The sequence below is a fragment of the Chenopodium quinoa genome, unplaced genomic scaffold (genome assembly GCF_001683475.1).
Source record: "Chenopodium quinoa cultivar QQ74 unplaced genomic scaffold, ASM168347v1, whole genome shotgun sequence".
Taxonomy (NCBI): Eukaryota; Viridiplantae; Streptophyta; class Magnoliopsida; order Caryophyllales; family Amaranthaceae; genus Chenopodium; species Chenopodium quinoa.
Window position 1 is genome coordinate 2,670,456 of NW_018744284.1, and position 18,179 is coordinate 2,688,634.

Below are 18,179 nucleotides of genomic sequence, written 5' to 3' on the forward strand. Positions count from 1 at the left end.
TAAAGTGTAACATACAGGAAGTAATGCAGAGAATAGAACTGCCTAGCCTAGTAGCCTCACATGTTGCAGCCAAAAAATACGGTAAGGGACCATATGGTCGACCCTGTCATTGCTTTTATTCAAGTAGAACACAGAACATTGGAGATGTAACCATGATAAATTCAAACATTGGAAAAAGAAATATAACAACTACTGCTAAAGATTACTGTAAAAAGGCATACAAATGGAAAGTCCTTAACTATATACCCGTTTTAAAGTTGTCATTGACCTTTAATCTTCAGGTGAAGGATTCCCTAAAGCAATGCCCTTGATTACATGCCGGCACTGAAACCTGCAAAATGACTATATTAAGGACATAGTTTTCATACACACTATACAGAAAACCCTACATATAAATAAAGGTTCTGCTTGAATTAAACTATTAGTATGATGACAGACCCAGAGGCCAGAACAAGGAAAAGCAAGTAGCCATGGCATTTTTGGCCATAAAGCATTTCAGCAAACAGAAGTAAGCATGAAATTATCTGCTGTTAACAAATTATTAGTGGCTATTGTTTATAAAATACTTAGCAATAATATCAAAGACAAACCATTTACGGCCAACTTCAATCTAAAAAAAAAGCTGCTATGTAAATGAAGGTTCTACATTTGATCTCAACTATCAACACTATTGAAGGAGACTCCCCAAAAATTGGAAATTAAGCGCACCAACTGTAAATTATTCTACCGTTCCGATACAGATAAAAGAGACTGCATGTTGTATAGCTCTCAGTGGAAACACATCTATGTAATGACTAGTGAGCAAGTAGAAGCCAATACTCTCATTTGAGTTCATAGTCAGAAATATATGAAAAAAAAAATGAAACATAAGGCTATATTTTCAAACTACTGTAAGAAGTCAAGAGAAAAAGTTTAGAGCATAAAAGACATTTGTACCATGTTATATCACTGCATATAAAATTGTTCTCATTGAAGTCAGTGATTGCGCCTGGGGCAAAAGAAGATGATAATGATTCATGATGAGAGGTCTTGCATCTAAGCTGTAGCCTGAATGGTAAAATCTGCAGAATCAAAGCACGTGATATTGAAGAAGTCAAGATGATAGTGCTAAGATTTAAAAATTAAGTGCTCAAAAACACATCTGATTATTGCATTTGCATTTATAATGGACTGAATTATTTGACTGATATAGCCAGGTTACTGAATTTGCTGGATGGCATTTCAATAAAAGGGTTACAACCTTCTTTGAGAATTGGAAGTCACGCTTTGGTAGAAAATGCAGAGGCATGTTGAAGGAAGTTGGAGCCTTCACCAGGAGAAACAACTTAGTAGGACCTAAAAACATTAAAGTAGAAGCAATGTTAGAACCATGTACACACTCAAGGAGATTGTTTTTAATCAGACAATGTACCTGTATAGGAGACGGATCCCACACCTTTAGAGATAAGTGCCCTTATGACCTGTCCAAAAGGAGTTAAGCTCACTTAGTATTAGTAGTCTCTAAGTTCAATGAAATATTGATATGGCATTAGTCGAACCAACCTTTTTCGAAAGCATCTCTATTGTTCGATTTCTGGCCTTATCTTCAGAATCTAAGAGAGCTATTCTTCCGTGAGGAAATACAATCTGATAAACATGTTGTGGTCGGTGTGGGCTTGCTCCAAAAACAAAGACTAAATCTTCAACACTGGGAAACTCACGGATCAAAAGCCAAAGAGCAGTCTGGAGACCAGATATTTTACTCATCAATTTCTCAGTTCTTCTAATCTCTAATTTGACATCTCTTTTCCTCCCAATGGCTTTTCTTCTAGATGAAGCATTGAGCTCACTTTGTGTAAGAAGTATCTCCTAAAATATAAAAGATCTTCAGACGATATCATTCAAGCTGATAAATAAATTCCACTGCATCCCATAAAACATACCGACTCCTGGTATTCAGTTCGTAGAGCATCAAATTGAAGAGTCATATCCTGCAACATGCTGCAAAAGGAGATCCCGATTATGGAAAGCATCATCATAAAATCAGAAGAAGTTAGCTTCAGTCATCTAGAAGATATCTTTGCACTTTATGACAGAAATAGTGAAATTCCCATCAAATTGCACCATCAAATTGCAATGCATAACATCCCATGGAAAACATAACATCAGGGCTGTGTTTGGATGGAAAGAAAATCATCATCCAGAAGTAAAGGGGCGGAAATAATATTCTGATGTAAAATTCCTCCTCTCTAGTGCTCCATTTTTCCTTCACTTCATTTTTTTTTTCCTTTCGCCTCTAATTTTTCTAGCAAGATTGATTCCAAGGATAATGAAGTTTAAAGTTGATGTCTATTGACCCCTATTTTACTGAACCTTGCTAAACAAACTCTAAGTATTATCTAAAAAATTTAATAATTAATGCCTACTCCTAAAATGCCTATTATACTACTAATGGAAGAATAAATCCATTAACTCTAATCACTTGGACCACAAGTCTACAACAGTAAGGTCGAACATGAAGTTTAATCAGTTCTAATAGAACATCTCATGTATCTTCAACATCTGCAACTTAAATTATCCATGCCATTCCTTCTAATTACTTGTCAAGTACTCGCTTCTACTAACCAAAAAGATATTACCAGGATTAATTATTACCAAAAAGGCGACAACTACCTTGAATCTCCCTCAGAAAAGTGTATGTGTCTATTCATGATCATATGATAAATTCATATTCCTATAACAGGATTGTTAGTTCACCATAATGCAGACTTTTGGGCTTTCAGCAGTACTTATTGATTGATTCTATTTCATTGGATGTTTGCAATTTCCCATTTCATTAGTAATAAATAGGTAATACTAGCAAATCTGCTTAGAAAATTTTTTAAATTGAATGAATTTTAAGAAGTATTTAAATTGTGCTTCATATTGCAACTAGCAATAATCTTCTTAATCACATTTATCAATGATTTTTGCAATTAAAGCATAATCGCAACAAGACAAACAGTAAAAGATCAACAATACCAATACAAAGAGCTGATTTTATCTCAATTTTATAAATTCAACATGAACAATGTAAAATATTATCCCTAATTAATTACTTTTTGAAAATTTTCCACAAAATCGAATAAATTGATTGGGATAAAGTTCAAATTTTCCGAAATTAAGTTGATAATTGATGCTAATTTCACAAATTACACACTAAAGAAAATGAAATTGGAATCTTAAGATGATCAATTGGCATAATTGAAAATATACGAGAAATTGGAGAGAGAGGGAGAGCATACGAGGGGATTTGCTGGTGCATATAGAGCAAGAAACCTAAGACATCATAAACGACAAGGAAGACGAGAGCGCCATTAATGGAGGTGGAAGGGACCTCGATTTCTGTGTCCTCCGCCATTGTTGTTGCCTCTGGATTTCTCTCTCTTAGGCTCATTATTCCGAGAAGGAGAACTTGCTTCTAATCCTCAGTACTCGGATAGTGAAGGAGTTTTTGAAAATATGATTGGGAGCGGGAAGATAAAAGGAGGAAGTAATTGGGTCGTTCGAATCGGCGAGTCATTTTTATGTAAGAGTATTAAAGTAGTTCGTTTTGGGTTTAGGTCGGATTAATTTAGGTTGAATTGTTCTAGCTTTTATTATATTGTCGATCTATATCATGGTAAAAGTTATTACCTACACCCCAAATTGCAGCCAAAGTTTTAAGAATTCTCATTCTACCGTCCACGTCACCGGTTCAGGGGGAAGAAATTTTAAATCCGGTCTACAGCAAAACCGCTACCTGAAGTAGCGGTTTTTACTAATAAACCGCTACTTCAGGTAGCGGTTTCTTTTTAATAAACCGCTACTTCAAGTAGCGGTTTTTGTTTAATAAACCGCTACTTCAAGTAGCGGTTTTCTAGCAGGTATAATTTCCCGATTTCACTTTCCTCTTTCATTTTCGTCTTCTCACCAAAATCCCATCCACGCCTTCCACCAAAATCACACCTCCTTCAACGGAAGCCGGCGCAGCCAAGGAATCCACCGACGCCGCCGGAGCATTCCTCAGCAACGAAGGCCGCCGCTGTTGACGCCGAGGGTTCGACTTTAGTGGTCGGCTTCGTTAATTTCAGAAGAAACGTGCTGATCTTCTTGTTTGTGGTAAGTGCCCTAATTATTTTTTGTATTCAGTTATTGGGTTTGTTGTTGTTATTGAGTTTCAGAATTGTATGTATGTGTTGTTGTTGTTGGTTTTGGTTGTGTTGTTGTTGTTAGTGTTCTTGTTTATTGTTGTTGTTATTGATTTTCGGTTTTGGTTGTGTTGTTGTTGTTAGTGTTCTTGTTTATTGTTGTTGTTATTGAGTTTCGGTTTTGGTTGTGTTGTTGTTGTTAGTGTTCTTGTTTATTGTTGTTGTTATTGAGTTTCGGTTTTGGTTGTGTTGTTGTTGTTAGTGTTCTTGTTTATTGTTGTTGTTATTGAGTTTCGGTTTTGGTTGTGTTGTTGTTGTTAGTGTTCTTGTTTATTGTTGTTGTTATTGAGTTTCGGTTTTGGTTGTGTTGTTGTTGTTAGTGTTCTTGTTTATTGTTGTTGTTATTGAGTTTCAGAATTGTATGTATGTTTGTGGTTGGTTTTGGTTGTTGTTGTTGATTTACTTACCTTACATATAACCCTTGTAGAATTATTAATGGTTTCGATCACATTACTCAGTTTAGGTTGCTATAATTGCTGATTTTGAAAGTGAAAATAGAGCTTCTATACACAAAGTACATGAGCTCAAAGTACATGTAGTCATGACTTATGCCCATGTTGAGCTTCAAGAGGTATTAAGACCTTCATAGCTCATTTTAGGTTGCTATAATTGTGTAGTTTGCTTGCTTGATGTTAGGACATTGCCACACTGTTAATGAATTTTTGCAATCTAATATCTTTGATTAATAATGGTCTTTTCTAGAATGAAACATGGAGGTTCCGAACTACCCTCTATATTGCTATTGGGGTGGAGAAATTGTCCACAAAGATAGCGATATAACGTATAGGGGTGGGAATCAAAAATTTGTGTTTGTACATTCTGCGATGACATATTCACAAGTTCTGAACAAGCTATATGAAGAATTGAGTGTTGATCCTAGAGGTGTGGAGTTGAAGGTGGTTATGCGTTATCCTATGGCTGGGGCATATGTTGCAATTCCGTTAAATGACGACAACGCTGTTAGAGCTATGTGGATTGCTGTGACTCAGAGTTCTTCTGTTGCAATGCAATTGTTCATTGAACAAGTTCCAAAGGAGCCAGTTGTGCAAACTAACACTGGTTCCTTTCCGGGGATGGATTTTTTTGGTAGTGTGGATCAACCGTTTTCCACTGGTGTTCAAAGTGTGGGCATAGGGTCATTCACAAGAATGCTTGTATGATCCACATTATGTCAATGACCATCTCTCACAGTTTAGGTCTCCGGCCTCATCGCCTAATGTTGGAACCTCGACAAGCACACAACCACAAGGCATTCTTGATTCTCTTGACCCAAACAATGTTGATGTATTTGGCGATGCAGAGATGAATGACACTGATGAAGATGATGATGAAGAGATAATTGACGCTCGTGATAAGGCAATTAAAGGAAGCGCCCCCACTTCAGACTTCAATGAAGTGGCGCAAGTTGATCCTCGTTTGAATAACTCATGGATGTCTTGGTTAGGAAATGAGACATATAACAATGGGGGAGAATTTGAGGTTGGTCAGCAGTTTGACTCATTGCAACAACTGAAAGATGCTGTGAAATCTTACTCCATAGCTAGAAATCAAACAATTCGAGTTGTGGAGGCAGAGCCAGAGAAATATGTTGTTGAGTGCAAGAGGAAAGAACAATGTAGTTGTTCGTGGAGGCTTAGAGGAGTGAAAGATCCAACACTCTCTACGTTTAAAATTGTGAGGTACTAATATAGGCGTTCATACGCGAAGTGTTTCGCACCAGTTCCTGATCCTTGCCACTGGTTAGCTTACAATGGTCCTACTACTATTGCCAACCCAGATTTGAAAAGAGGCCCAGGCCGACGGTCCACTAGAATTCGAAATGAAATGGATGAGCGTCCCAATCGTGTGAAGAAGGCATGCAGTGTTTGTCGGCGACCTGGGCATAACAAGAAGACATGTCCTACTCTTATTGGTGGATTTGGATCATCTGGGTAACATGATTAATTATATATTCTTGTTTAATATTTATGTTTTTTCTCGAACGCTTAACATTAATTCAATTTTTTGTTATCGTGTAGGTCCCATGGAGCCGGTGATTCGTCCAGGCCCAGTTGATCCATCTGTTCTACGCTTGCAGACTTCCCATAGGAGCCACGATGTTTGGAGTGGCGTAGCTGATAGAGTTCTCTCAGTTAGGGAGCATATGGTCAGCGTGGGACGTGAGTGGAGGGTAGATGGCGGAGTACTAGAGTACGTTAGGCTTGCTGGGTTTTACGGTGTACATAGGATTTTGGGAGGAGGGTTTTTGCTTGATCGATCTCTTCTTACGGCGTTGGTTGAGAGGTGGAGGCAGGAGACACATACTTTCCACCTAGTGGTAGGTGAGGCCACCATTACTTTACAGGATGTCTCCGTCCTGTTAGGTCTGAGAGTGCACGGCCCTCCTGTCATTGGACCTCCATTTGAGGGATGGCATGACCTAGTTGAGGAGTTGCTGGGAGTTCGACCTAGCCATGATGATAACGGTAAGCCGTTTCTGGAGGGATCTACTTTGAAGTTGACGTGGCTCAGACGTCACTTCTCACAGATGCCAGAGGGAGCTGATGACTTGACAGTTCAGCGCCATAGCCGTGCTTACATTCTCACTCTCATGGGATCTATTCTGTTCGCCGACAAGAGTGGCGATGCTGTGTCACTCTACTACTTGTCGTTCCTTCGAGACTGGGGGACAGCTTCGACCTACAGCTGGGGGAGTGCGACTCTTGGTTTTTTGTATCGGCAGCTATGTCGAGGATGTCAGCAAGATTCAAGACAGATTGGAGGCCCGCTCATCCTACTACAGTTGTGGTCGTGGGAGCATATTACTATTGGCCGACCATACATTAGGAGGCCTCGAGATCCGCCACAGGAGGACCCTGAGGCTGAGGATGAGGATGACATTTTGGGGACTCAGCATCAGCGAGGTGTTGACCCTTTGGCGTGCAGGTACAATGTTTGCTTCAAGTTCATGTTCTTACAATTCTATCTTTCAAGAATTATTATTAACATGTCTTTACAGGTGGTTACGCGTCCATCTATCGTGTGCGCATACTGCTTCTGGACTACCATACTACAGAGATGCGTTTGACCATCAGCGCGAGGACCAGGTACAATCGGTGTTTCTTTTTTTTTGTGCATTGTATTTCTTCCATTATGTTAGTCATATACATGTTGACATACTTGTTTTGGGAATTAGATGATTTGGCAGCCATATACTGAGGTGGTGATGGATCGACTTTCGGAGATTTGTCGCTCAGACATGCACATTTGGCGTTCACGGGCACCTCTGATATGCTTTGACGTCGTTGAGTTCCACCTCCCAGACCGAGTCCTTCGTCAGTTCGGGTTAGACCAGCCGATCCCACAGGATGTAGACACGGACGTTGCTCTACACAGGAAGGATCGAAGGGGACAGCGTAATTGGGAGATTCGGCATTCGGACCATGTACACGAGTGGAGTCGACGAGAGGCATTAGTCGTCCAGGGATACCCGTTCACTGGGACTTCTTCCCCGACCATGACAGAGTACATGGCTTGGTACCGTTGCATCACGAGACTGGTCATTACTCCACCTTCGCAGGAGCGCCCCCCGAGTCATTACCAGCCAGCTACCTCGGACCTCCTGCTTGTATGAACTTCACTTCATTTCAATCTAGTTCTTACGTTTTTTATTTCATTTTACTAACATTAAAACTACACTTAAATGTAGGCACATGCATTTGCTGATTTGCACGTCCAGCTATCGGGAGCTACTGAGACCATCTCCCACTTGCCACCAGAGACGGCTATACCATTTGCCATACAGACGATGCAGGGTTTTACATCATTTTGTGGCCAAACCTTGTCTAGGGTGGGGCAGTCACACCTTATTCAGCAGCCTCGACCGTCCACGTCTTCATCTTCTACTGTGCACACTATGCCGATCAGACCACCACCTCATCGTGGAGGCCATTCAGCACGTGCCTTCCGTCCACCGACTCCTTCTCAGCATACTATCATGACATCTCCTCCACTAGTGCATCGCCAGTATCAGAGAAACCGACGGCGTAGCAACACTACGTCTGGGGTTGGAGTTGGCCTGGATGACATTCCAGAGGAGACAGCTGCATCATCTTCATCGTCACCTCATGGGAAGAAGCAACGCCCGAGCTAAGTGTATATTTTGGAACTAAACTAATTTTTTTGTAAATGCTTAGAATTGGATTTTGTCATATTTAATCAATTGAAAAATATTCGACTTTGCAATTTCGACTTCCTTAGATCTTCATAAACTTGTTATTTATGGTGGTTGTGTTGAAAATATGCTATATATCTCATGTTTTACAGGTACACAACTTGCAGGTTTTTTTTTTGAGTGATTATGCAAGTTTGAAAAAAAAACCAGTCCAGGGTAAACCGCTACTTGAAGTAGCGGTTTTTCAAAGTAAACCGCTACTTGAAGTTTTCCAAAATAAACCGCTACATTAAATAGCGTTTTTTTGTAAAAAAACCGCTACTTCAAGTAGCGGTTTTAAACTAAGAAACCGCTACTTGAAGTGGCGGTTTATTGCAAAGAAACCGCTACTTCAAGTAGCGGTTTACCCTGGACCGGAAAAAAAAAAAACCGGTTTTTTAACCAGTGCTTACGTGGACGGTAGAATGGGAATTCTTAAAACTTTGGCTGCAATTTGGGAATTGCGGTTCTTCTTGACCTTAGTTTGGGAAAGAGCTCAGCTAGTAATACCTACACCCCCCTTCACTCCTTTTCCATGTAACAATTATCATGTTGATAAAAACAAAAAAAAAAAATTCCACCTTTTCTCTTTCATCATATAAATGCTAAAATAAGAAATATTAATACTACATTTTCTCTCTTCTCAAAATTTTACCCACTTTCCTCACTTTTTACTCTACTTCTCTCTTCTAAACTACCAAAATCTCTCAAATTTCTATTAAAACAATCAAAATTCGGTTAGATTTCAATTACAATATTAGTTTTAAAAGATAAAATCACTAAATCGAAGGAAATTTCATCAAAAGAAAAATAGAAAATCAAATTGTAAATTATTTTTGTTTATTTTTTGAAGGAAAAAAATTGCAAACCCTAGGGCTTGTTTGGGATTGTTTTTTGTTTTCAGTTTTCTGTTTTTTTAAATTAAAAAAATAAAAAAATAAAAAACAAGAAACAAGAAACAAGAAAAAAGTGTTTCCATTTTTCTTTTGTGAGTTTTAAAAATTATCATAATTTTTATAAATTTGACTAATTTTTTATTTATTACTTCCTCCGTTTCTATTTGCATGACTAACATTCCTAAATAGAAATGTCATATTACTTGACCTATATATTATATATGGTAAGCTTTTGGTAGATAAATTCTCTAAATTACTCTCAAAAAGTGCACATGGAGGCAACTTTTGGGGTAATAAGATAAGCCATGTGCAATAAAGGCCACAAAACTACAATTTCTCTCTCCTCTCCTTAAATATTGTGCCAAAGACTATGGGTCAAGTAAATAGAAATGGAGGAAATATATGACATGTATCATATAATTTTAAAAACCAAAAAACAGAAAATCGCAGCAATGCCAAAGGAACCCCTAACTTTTTGTTTTGTTTTTCAGTTATTTTCCCTAAATATATTAAATTTTAGTAGTAGTTCGTGATTTCTTATAATTTTTTCGAAAAAAAGTTGTATCCTTAACTTTTTATTTGCCTTATTCTTTAATAATATGAAATTTCAGTAGTATCATAATAATGATTTCTTATGATTATAGTAGAATGATGTTTGGTATTATTTATTTTTAGTTGATTGAACTTGTGGTGTATGTTATTAGCTTATAAAATTACTGGAAAAAAAATTAAGATACAGTTCAATTGCCCTAATATAGTCGACAATTTGATCTATTTTGTAGGATTATAGAAATGTAAATTTAGTTTGTAGTGGAATTTTTTTGTTTTTTTTTTCTAATTTTTTATTTATGAATGTTCGTTTTCATTTTGATAAATGTTCATTTATATATTAGTATATGTTCATTCACATATTAATGCTACCTCCATTCCTGAAAGTTCGACGTCATTATAATAGAAGGGGGTGCAAGTAGAGCTACTTACATAGGGGTGTAGGTAAAAGTTTGTAATTAGTAAGACTAATGTAGGAGGTTTTTTTTTTGGGCAAGAGCCCATAAACATCTCCATGCAGACTAAGTCCAAAGCGGACAATATCATACTAATGTGAAGTTACGAACATCCCAACAAGGTGGATGACCCGGCCTAGCACTTTCTACCTCTTCCATGGCTTCTAATTTTATTTTTGATTTTGATTTTATTTTATGAAATTAATTCATCTACTTCGTATTGCTTATCCTTTTTGTTTTGGCAAGTATAAGCACGTGTTTTATTCCAAAAAAAAAGTATAAGCACATGGTATTTTATTTTTTTGGTGTTTAGAGAGCTACAAGGGTAGATGATGAGAATCAATCCTAAGATCTTCTAAAACCGGGAGGGGAGCTCTAACCTCTAACTACTTAAGCTATCCCTAACTCTCACATGCTATTTTATTAAGTCTTAAAAATTATAATATTGGTGGATAAAATATGAAATCTTCATGGTTACTTTTGCTGTGAAATCTAGCTATAGAATTATACACTAATAACTAGGAGCATTACTGAATCATGATTGAACCTATGGTTCAATCTCGACACTGGTGGGCTCGGGCTTGGCTCGAAGCTTGACGAACTTGAGTAATCGAGCTCTGCTCTTCCATTCCTTGCCCTCAAATAGATAAAACACCTCTGTAGGGAATTTTTCAAACTCATCGTTGAGCCTTACGGTGGTTCATGCTTTTAAGCATGGCGACGTTCCAAGGAAAAGAAGCTAGAGATAAAAGAGTCGCCAACAAGTTTTAGGAACTTGTAAACCGTTCACGGGTGTGAAAGGTTACACCCCATTCACGATCACGGAATTCGCTAACTCCATAGTGGTCCGGAATCATGACTAGATGTTCGGGGATGATGGTATGAATCCAACCTAAAAGAGATTGAACCCGCTCTAAATTGGCCTCTACTAAATTCTTAGGATATTCATGTGCGCTTTTCGATCAATATATACATTAAATTAATCCTAAGCATATTTAATCTACGTTGGTTGATTATTAATGCGCAATCAAATGTATTATTAGTGATCACTTGAATTAAAATCTTATTAAACCTGAATTCAATTATTAAATATCTTATTAGGCATGATTTTAAGTACAAATTCCCTTTAAACCTGCAAAAAGGAGAGTGATCAAGAAATAGCAATAAATCATGAATAATCAAGCAACATATGATTAATATAACAATCATCATCAAAACATCGTTAGTAGTAAGATCCTAGGCATGATACTAGAAATCAAAATAACATTGTAAACATGATTTCTACTCCAAAATAAAAGAATAATTAAGTAATCGAATTATTTACTTTGATGCCTCAACCTTCTTGCTATTAAAACAATACACACATTAGTACGTAAACTTCAAGAAAGTTAAACCAATAAAGTAAATAATAAACTCAATTAATCAAGAATTGAAATATAGATTTGGGACCAAACCCTCAGAACTATCAACCTTTTGTTGATAATTTAGAGTATCAGAGGAGCGCTCGCGCTTCTGAATCGCGCTCGCGCCAGTTAGGCGTGACCCGCGACAAAACCGCGCATAAACCGCGATGAGTTTCTGGAAATTCTGGAAAATTTTGGAGGCGCGCCCGCGCCTCGGTTGGCGCGCCCCATGGTGGCGCGCCCGCGCCTCTTCGCACGCGCCCGCGCTTCTTGTCGTTTTGCGGTTTTATACGACGGTTGATTCTATTTATAATAGAATGTTGTTTTCGAAACAGAGATACAGAACTTTTCTCTGTTATTCTCCCTAAGGAATTCTCCATTTTTCTGTCAAAAATCTTGCAAACTTTTGTGAGAAATCTTCTTGATTTTAGTCTTCTTTGTGAATTATTCATCATCAATTTGTTTCTTAGTGCAAAGAACAATTGGGCTGACTTTTGTATCTCAAAGAGTATTTCCGGATCAAACCCAAGCACCATTGTGGGGGAAATTAAACTCTTTAGGAATGTATTCATACACCTAAGTCAGTGTATCAAGGATTGAGACTCAAGTGGTCACCGATTTCTCATGTTCATGTTGATTGTTAAAGCTTGGAGTAGAGGCAAGTACACTATCTTTCACAACTAGTGTTTTTCATTGTATTTTCTGTAATTCTGTAATTCTTTAGTAATTTGGTGTTTGGTTGTAATACATTGAATTGTATTTGGATTTTTGTATTATTCATTATCAATTATACATAGTTAGGTTTTGTTCCCACAATTGCTAAAGTAGTTCTTGTTTATAGAATTACTTGAAAACCTAACACCTTTCACGTCGAGGTCGAAGACAACTTCGAGTACGGCTTGGAGTATTCAAATCTCGCGAAGAAGGTATTGCGACTGATTTAGATGTATCAAGGATATGTTTAGGCTAAGAACATGGATGATTGATGATGATTGGAGCTAGGGGATTATAGCTTATGATTGATGGTTCTAGCTGATTTGAAAAAGGTGAAAATGACCTCTATTTATAGGAAAATAAAAGAGTCGAACAATTAGAAAAATATCAGAATTCAAATGGAAGTAAAACTGATTTTATCGCGCCGCGCTGGGCCTGACACGGCGCGTTGAGTGCCAACGCACTGCGTTGGGGCTATTGCGGTGCATTGGGGCTATCGCGGTGCGTTGGTCCTGGCGTTGTGCGTTGGTTCTAAAAAAGACATGTATGGATTTAATTATGTTTGTTTGAATGTTGATGCAAGTGATAATCATGTTGATTTAAGTTTATTTGACTTGTGGCATTCTAGATTAGGACATGTGAATTATAATAAAATGTTTTTCATGTCCAAACAAGAATTGATTCCATGTTGTGATATTTCTCCTAATAAGTGTTCTACTTGCATGTTGAACAAGATCACTAGAACTCCATTTAAGAGAGTTGAGAGAAGTTCTAACATTTTAGAACTAATCCATAGTGACTTGTGTGATTTTCATAGTACGCCTTCTTTGGGGAACAAAAGATACATGGTTACTTTTATAGATGATTATTCTAGGTTTTGTTACGTGTATCTTTTGCATTCCAAAGATGAAGCTTTAACCAAGTTTGATATTTACAAAAGGGAAGTAGAATTGCAAGTAGATTCATTTATTAAGAGAATTAGAACTGATAAGGGAGGGGAATACTATGATCCAAGTTATTTCCAATCTTTGGGTATAATTCATGAGACTACAGCTGGTTATGCACCACAATCAAATGGTGTAGCTGAAAGGAAAAACAGAACCCTAGAAGAAATGGTTAATTCCATGTTATCTTACTTAGGTTTGAGTGAAGGGTTCTGGGGTGAAGCTATGTTGACAGCATGTCACATTCTTAACCGAGTTCCCACAAAGGGAAAAGAATCTACTCCTTATGAACTTTGGTACAAAAGAAAGCCAAACTTGAAGTATCTCAAAGTTTGGGGTTGTAGGGCAATCGTAAGAGTGCCCGGCAACAAGAAAAGAAAGCTCGGTGAAAGGGGCTTGGATTGCATATTTATAGGGTATGCTGAGCATAGCAAAACCTATAGGTTCTATGTTATAGAACAAAATGACTATATATCTGTTCATTCAGTTATAGAGTCAAGAGATGCAATTTTTGATGAAAACCGATTTTCATCAATGAGTAGACCGAAAGATCTACAAATTAGTGCCAATGATAGGGAGATAGTAGAGTTGAATGATCAACTTGAAACTCATGAAAGTACATTCGATAATGAGAATGTAGAATCTCCTCAACTGAGGAGAAGTACTAGAGAAAGGAAAATTAGGAATCCTCTAGATGACTTCATAATTTATTTGGTTGAAGGATCTAGGGATGTCCTTAGTTCCACTACTCCATATTGTTTCAATGTGGATAGTGACCCAAAAACTTATAGTGAAGCAATTTCTTCCCAAGATAGTGCATTTTGGAAAGAGGCTATAAATGATGAGATGGATTCCATCATGGGAAATAACACTTGGGTCTTAGAGGATTTACCTTCCGGTTGCAAACCTCTTGGTTGCAAGTGGATTTTCACTAGGAAAAGGAGACCGGATGGCTCCATAGTGAAATTTAAAGCCAGATTGGTTATCCAAGGCTTTAGGCAAAAGCATGGTGTTGATTATTTTGACACCTATGCACCGGTTGCAAGAATCACCTCAATAAGGTTATTAACTGCAATGGCTTCGGTATACAATCTAGTAATCCATCAAATGGATGTGAAAACGACATTCCTTTATGGAGATCTAGAGGAAGAAGTGTACATGAAACAACCCGAAGGGTTTGTTTTGGAAGGACAAGAAGATAAGGTGTGTAAATTGGTTAAGTCTTTGTATGGACTTAAACAAGCACCAAAGCAGTGGCATCGAAAGTTTGATGACACAATTTTGTCTTTTGGATTCAAGGTGAATCAAGCTAATAAGTGTATATATAGCAAATTTGATGACAAAGGTCATGGTGTCATCATTTGTCTATATGTTGATGATATGCTTATCTTTGGTACAAGTCTACAACAAGTAGAATTGACCAAGGAATTCTTATCCTAATCTTTTTAGATGAAGGATTTGGGGGAGGCGAATGTCATTTTAGGCATCAAGATAATTCGGGACAATGGAAAACTTATTCTAAGTCAATCTCACTATATTGAGAAAATGATCAAACAGTTCAATATGTTTGATAAGTGTTCTGTGAACACCCCCATGGAACCAAATGTCAAATTGGTTAAGAATTCGGGGAAAACAATTTCCCAATTGGAATACTCAAGGATAATTGGATCCTTGATGTATGCCATGACTAGTTCAAGACCGGATATTGCATTGGCTGTGGGAAAACTAAGTAAATTTACTAGTAACCCGGGTGCACAGCATTGGTTTGCAATAAGGAGGGTCTTGAGGTACCTTAAGGGTACGTTAGACTATGGTCTATCTTATAGTGGATTTCCTTCGGTTTTAGAAGGATATTCGGATGCAAGTTGGATCACTTACAAAGAAGATGATTCTTCTGTAAGTGGTTGGGTATTTATGTTTGGAGGAGATGCCATCTCTTGGTCTTCTAAGAAACAGACTTGCATTGCCGACTCCACTATGGCAGCAGAGTTTATAGCTCTTGCTTCAGCTAGTAAGGAAGCTGAGTGGTTGAGGAATCTCATGATATAGTTGCCTTTATTGTCAAAGCCAATGCCACCGGTGGCAATCCATTGTGATTCCAATTCGGCGTTGATAAAGGCTTATAGTCAAGTGTACAATGGTAAGTCTCGGCATATTTCACTAAGGCATAGCCTAGTGAAAGAGCTTATCAATGATGGGGTCATAAGTCTTGACTATGTTCCAACAAAGTTGAATTTGGCGGATTGCTTTACAAAGGCAATGCCAAGACATTCCATCATATTTGCTATGAATGGAATGGGTTTATGTCCAAAAACACAAACTTGTGAAACCCAATCTAACGCTTGAAGAAACATCAAGTCTTAGATTCAATGTGGTTGAATCGCATTTTTGATGTTTGTTAGCAATGTTTAATGACCCATATTGCTATGGTACTTGTGATGTATGAGGTAGCGTCAATTAAAAGTTCTCAAAGGTTTAGAGTTGAGAAGCTCTAAATGTAAGTGTCTTGTCACAAGGGCACAATTACGTATATGAGAACCTACCTATATAAGTTCGAAGTTTAGCCGCTTCAAGAAGTCTAAAAGGACATATAGACTTCGATGAACTTATGAAAGATACGGACACATGGCTGTTTAAAGGTGTCAAGTGATGTTTAATTCGATTTGTCTTATGTGTTCTTCACCTTCGAATGATTGGATATATCCGTGTGATTCAATTCGTATGGAAATCATGGGATATGATCATCGTTAAGTGTGTTGTACTAGGTGTTAATTCAATCTGAAGGGACATTAACATTGGTGCATAAGATGTGGCTAAAAAAATAGAATTGGAGAATGTATAAAGAAGACACTCTAAATGGGGGAGGATTGTTGATAATTTAGAGTGTCAAAGGAGCGCTCGCGCTTCTGAATCGCGCTCGCGCCAGTTAGGCACGACCCGCGACAAAACCGCGCAGAAACCGCGATGAGTTTCTAAAAATTCTGGAAAAGTTTGGAGGTGCGCCCGCGCCTCTGGTTGGCGCGCCCGCGCCATGGCGCGACCCGCGCCTAAACCGCGCTAAAATCGCGCTAACTTTCTTGAAATTCGAAGATTTTAGGCAAAGAAGGAGGCGCGCCCGCGCGGGCAAGTGGCGCCCTCGCGCCCCATGGTGGCGCGCCCGCGCCTCTTCGCACGCGCCCGCGCTTCTTGCTGTTTTGCGGTTTTATACAACGGTTGATTCTATTTATAATAGAATGTTGTTTTCGAAACAGAGATACAGAACTTTTCTCTGTTATTCTCCCTAAGGAATTCTCCATTTTTCTCTCAAAAATCTTGCAAACTTTTGTGAGAAATCTTCTTGATTTTAGTCTTCTTTGTGAATTATTCATCATCAATTTGTTTCTTAGTGCAAAGAACAATTGGGCTGACTTTTGTATCTCAAAGAGTATTTCCGGATCAAACCCAAGCACCATTGTGGGGGAAATTAAACTCTTTAGGAATGTATTCATACACCTAAGTCAGTGTATCAAGGATTGAGACTCAAGTGGTCACCGATTTCTCATGTTCATGTTGATTGTTAAAGCTTGGAGTAGAGGCAAGTACATTATCTTTCACAACTAGTGTTTTTCATTGTATTTTCTGTAATTCTTTAGTAATTTGGTGTTTGGTTGTAATACATTGAATTGTATTTGGATTTTTGTATAATTCATTATCAATTATACAAAGTTAGGTTTTGTTCCCATAATTGCTAAAGTAGTTCTTGTTTATAGAATTACTTGAAAACCTAACACCTTTCACGTCGAGGTCGAAGACAACTTCGAGTACGGCTTGGAGTATTCAAATCTCGCGAAGAAGGTATTGCGACTGATTTAGATGTATCAAGGATATGTTTAGGCTAAGAACATGGATGATTGATGATGATTGGAGCTAGGGGATTATAGCTTATGATTGATGGTTCTAGTTGATTTGAAAAAGGTGTAAATGACCTCTATTTATAGGAAAATAAAAGAGTCGAACAATTAGAAAAATATCAGAATTCAAATGGAAGTAAAACTGATTTTATCGCGCCGCGCTGGGCCTGACACAGCGCGTTGAGTGCCAACGCACTGCGTTGGGGCTATTGCGGTGCGTTGGGGCTATCGCGGTGCGTTGGTCCTGGCGTTGTGCGTTGGTTCTAAAAAAGATATTAAATCTGTACGGAGTTTGATTTCTAACGGAATAATGTCTACAGAAGATATCTGAACGTCTTTGAATAGGATAAGGATTATCATATGAGAAGTTTTACTCAATTTCAAACTCTTTGATCTTTATCTTTTCGGAAAGGATAAACTAGAAACTTCTAAAAGAATCCTAATTGGTTTAGGATTGGGAATAAGGTACTTGGACCCTCACATGATCATTGGGTCGTAAGTTATGTGGAACTAGGTCCGTTTTGGGCTTGGTTTAGTATTTTGGCCGCAAATACTTAGCTACATAGTGATGCAGCTAAACTAGCTACAACACCATCAAAACACAACATTTTTCTAATATAACGCAAGATCTCTTTATCCTTTTCCTTTCTTCTTCAACATTCTTCCTTGAGTTCTTTTGTCAACATTCTTCCTACAAGATTTTTCTTTGATTTTATAATTTTTAGAGTTTGTTATTCATGTTTTGATGGATATACTCCTCTCATTTAAAATCTATAAGTGTTAGTAACAATCAATTGAATTTATTGAAGAGGAGAGAGAAAGTTGAAGGACAAAAGAGGTTAAATTTTGTCAATTTGTAATTGTAATTTGTATGATTTCGTTGTTCATGATGATTTATTGTTTGATTATGTGAGTTTTGTATGAATTT

The 18,179-nt window shown here is 37.7% G+C and overlaps 2 protein-coding genes across 2 annotated transcripts; one reads left to right on the top strand and one right to left on the bottom strand.

Annotated features, from left to right (window-relative positions):
* Positions 1–38: 38 nt before the first annotated feature.
* LOC110694990 lies at positions 39–3,658 on the bottom strand. Its single transcript, XM_021872182.1, has 7 exons — positions 3,264–3,658; positions 1,923–1,980; positions 1,543–1,848; positions 1,412–1,460; positions 1,241–1,335; positions 937–1,061; positions 39–331 (listed from the first exon to the last, which is right to left on the bottom strand). The coding sequence occupies exons 1-7, from the start codon at positions 3,413–3,415 to the stop codon at positions 271–273; spliced, it is 846 nt and encodes a 281-aa protein (XP_021727874.1). The 5' UTR covers positions 3,416–3,658; the 3' UTR covers positions 39–270.
* A 430-nt stretch (positions 3,659–4,088) lies between these two features.
* Positions 4,089–8,575, top strand: LOC110694992 (serine/threonine-protein phosphatase 7 long form homolog). The gene is made up of 5 exons (XM_021872184.1): positions 4,089–4,119; positions 6,227–7,133; positions 7,207–7,294; positions 7,384–7,815; positions 7,897–8,575. The coding sequence occupies exons 2-5, from the start codon at positions 6,232–6,234 to the stop codon at positions 8,338–8,340; spliced, it is 1,866 nt and encodes a 621-aa protein (XP_021727876.1). The 5' UTR covers positions 4,089–4,119; positions 6,227–6,231; the 3' UTR covers positions 8,341–8,575.
* Positions 8,576–18,179: the final 9,604 nt, after the last annotated feature.

Coding starts and splice junctions, on each gene's coding strand:
- LOC110694992 (XM_021872184.1), top strand. CDS start 6,232: ATGGAGCCGGTGATTCGTCCAGGCCCAGTTGATCCATCTGTTCTACGC. Junction 7,134..7,206: donor GTTGACCCTTTGGCGTGCAG/GTACAATGTTTG, acceptor ATGTCTTTACAG/GTGGTTACGCGTCCATCTAT. Junction 7,816..7,896: donor CTACCTCGGACCTCCTGCTT/GTATGAACTTCA, acceptor ACTTAAATGTAG/GCACATGCATTTGCTGATTT.
- LOC110694990 (XM_021872182.1), bottom strand. CDS start 3,415: ATGAGCCTAAGAGAGAGAAATCCAGAGGCAACAACAATGGCGGAGGAC. Junction 1,981..3,263: donor ATGCACCAGCAAATCCCCTC/GTATGCTCTCCC, acceptor CTCCTTTTGCAG/CATGTTGCAGGATATGACTC. Junction 1,849..1,922: donor GAACTGAATACCAGGAGTCG/GTATGTTTTATG, acceptor TTTATATTTTAG/GAGATACTTCTTACACAAAG.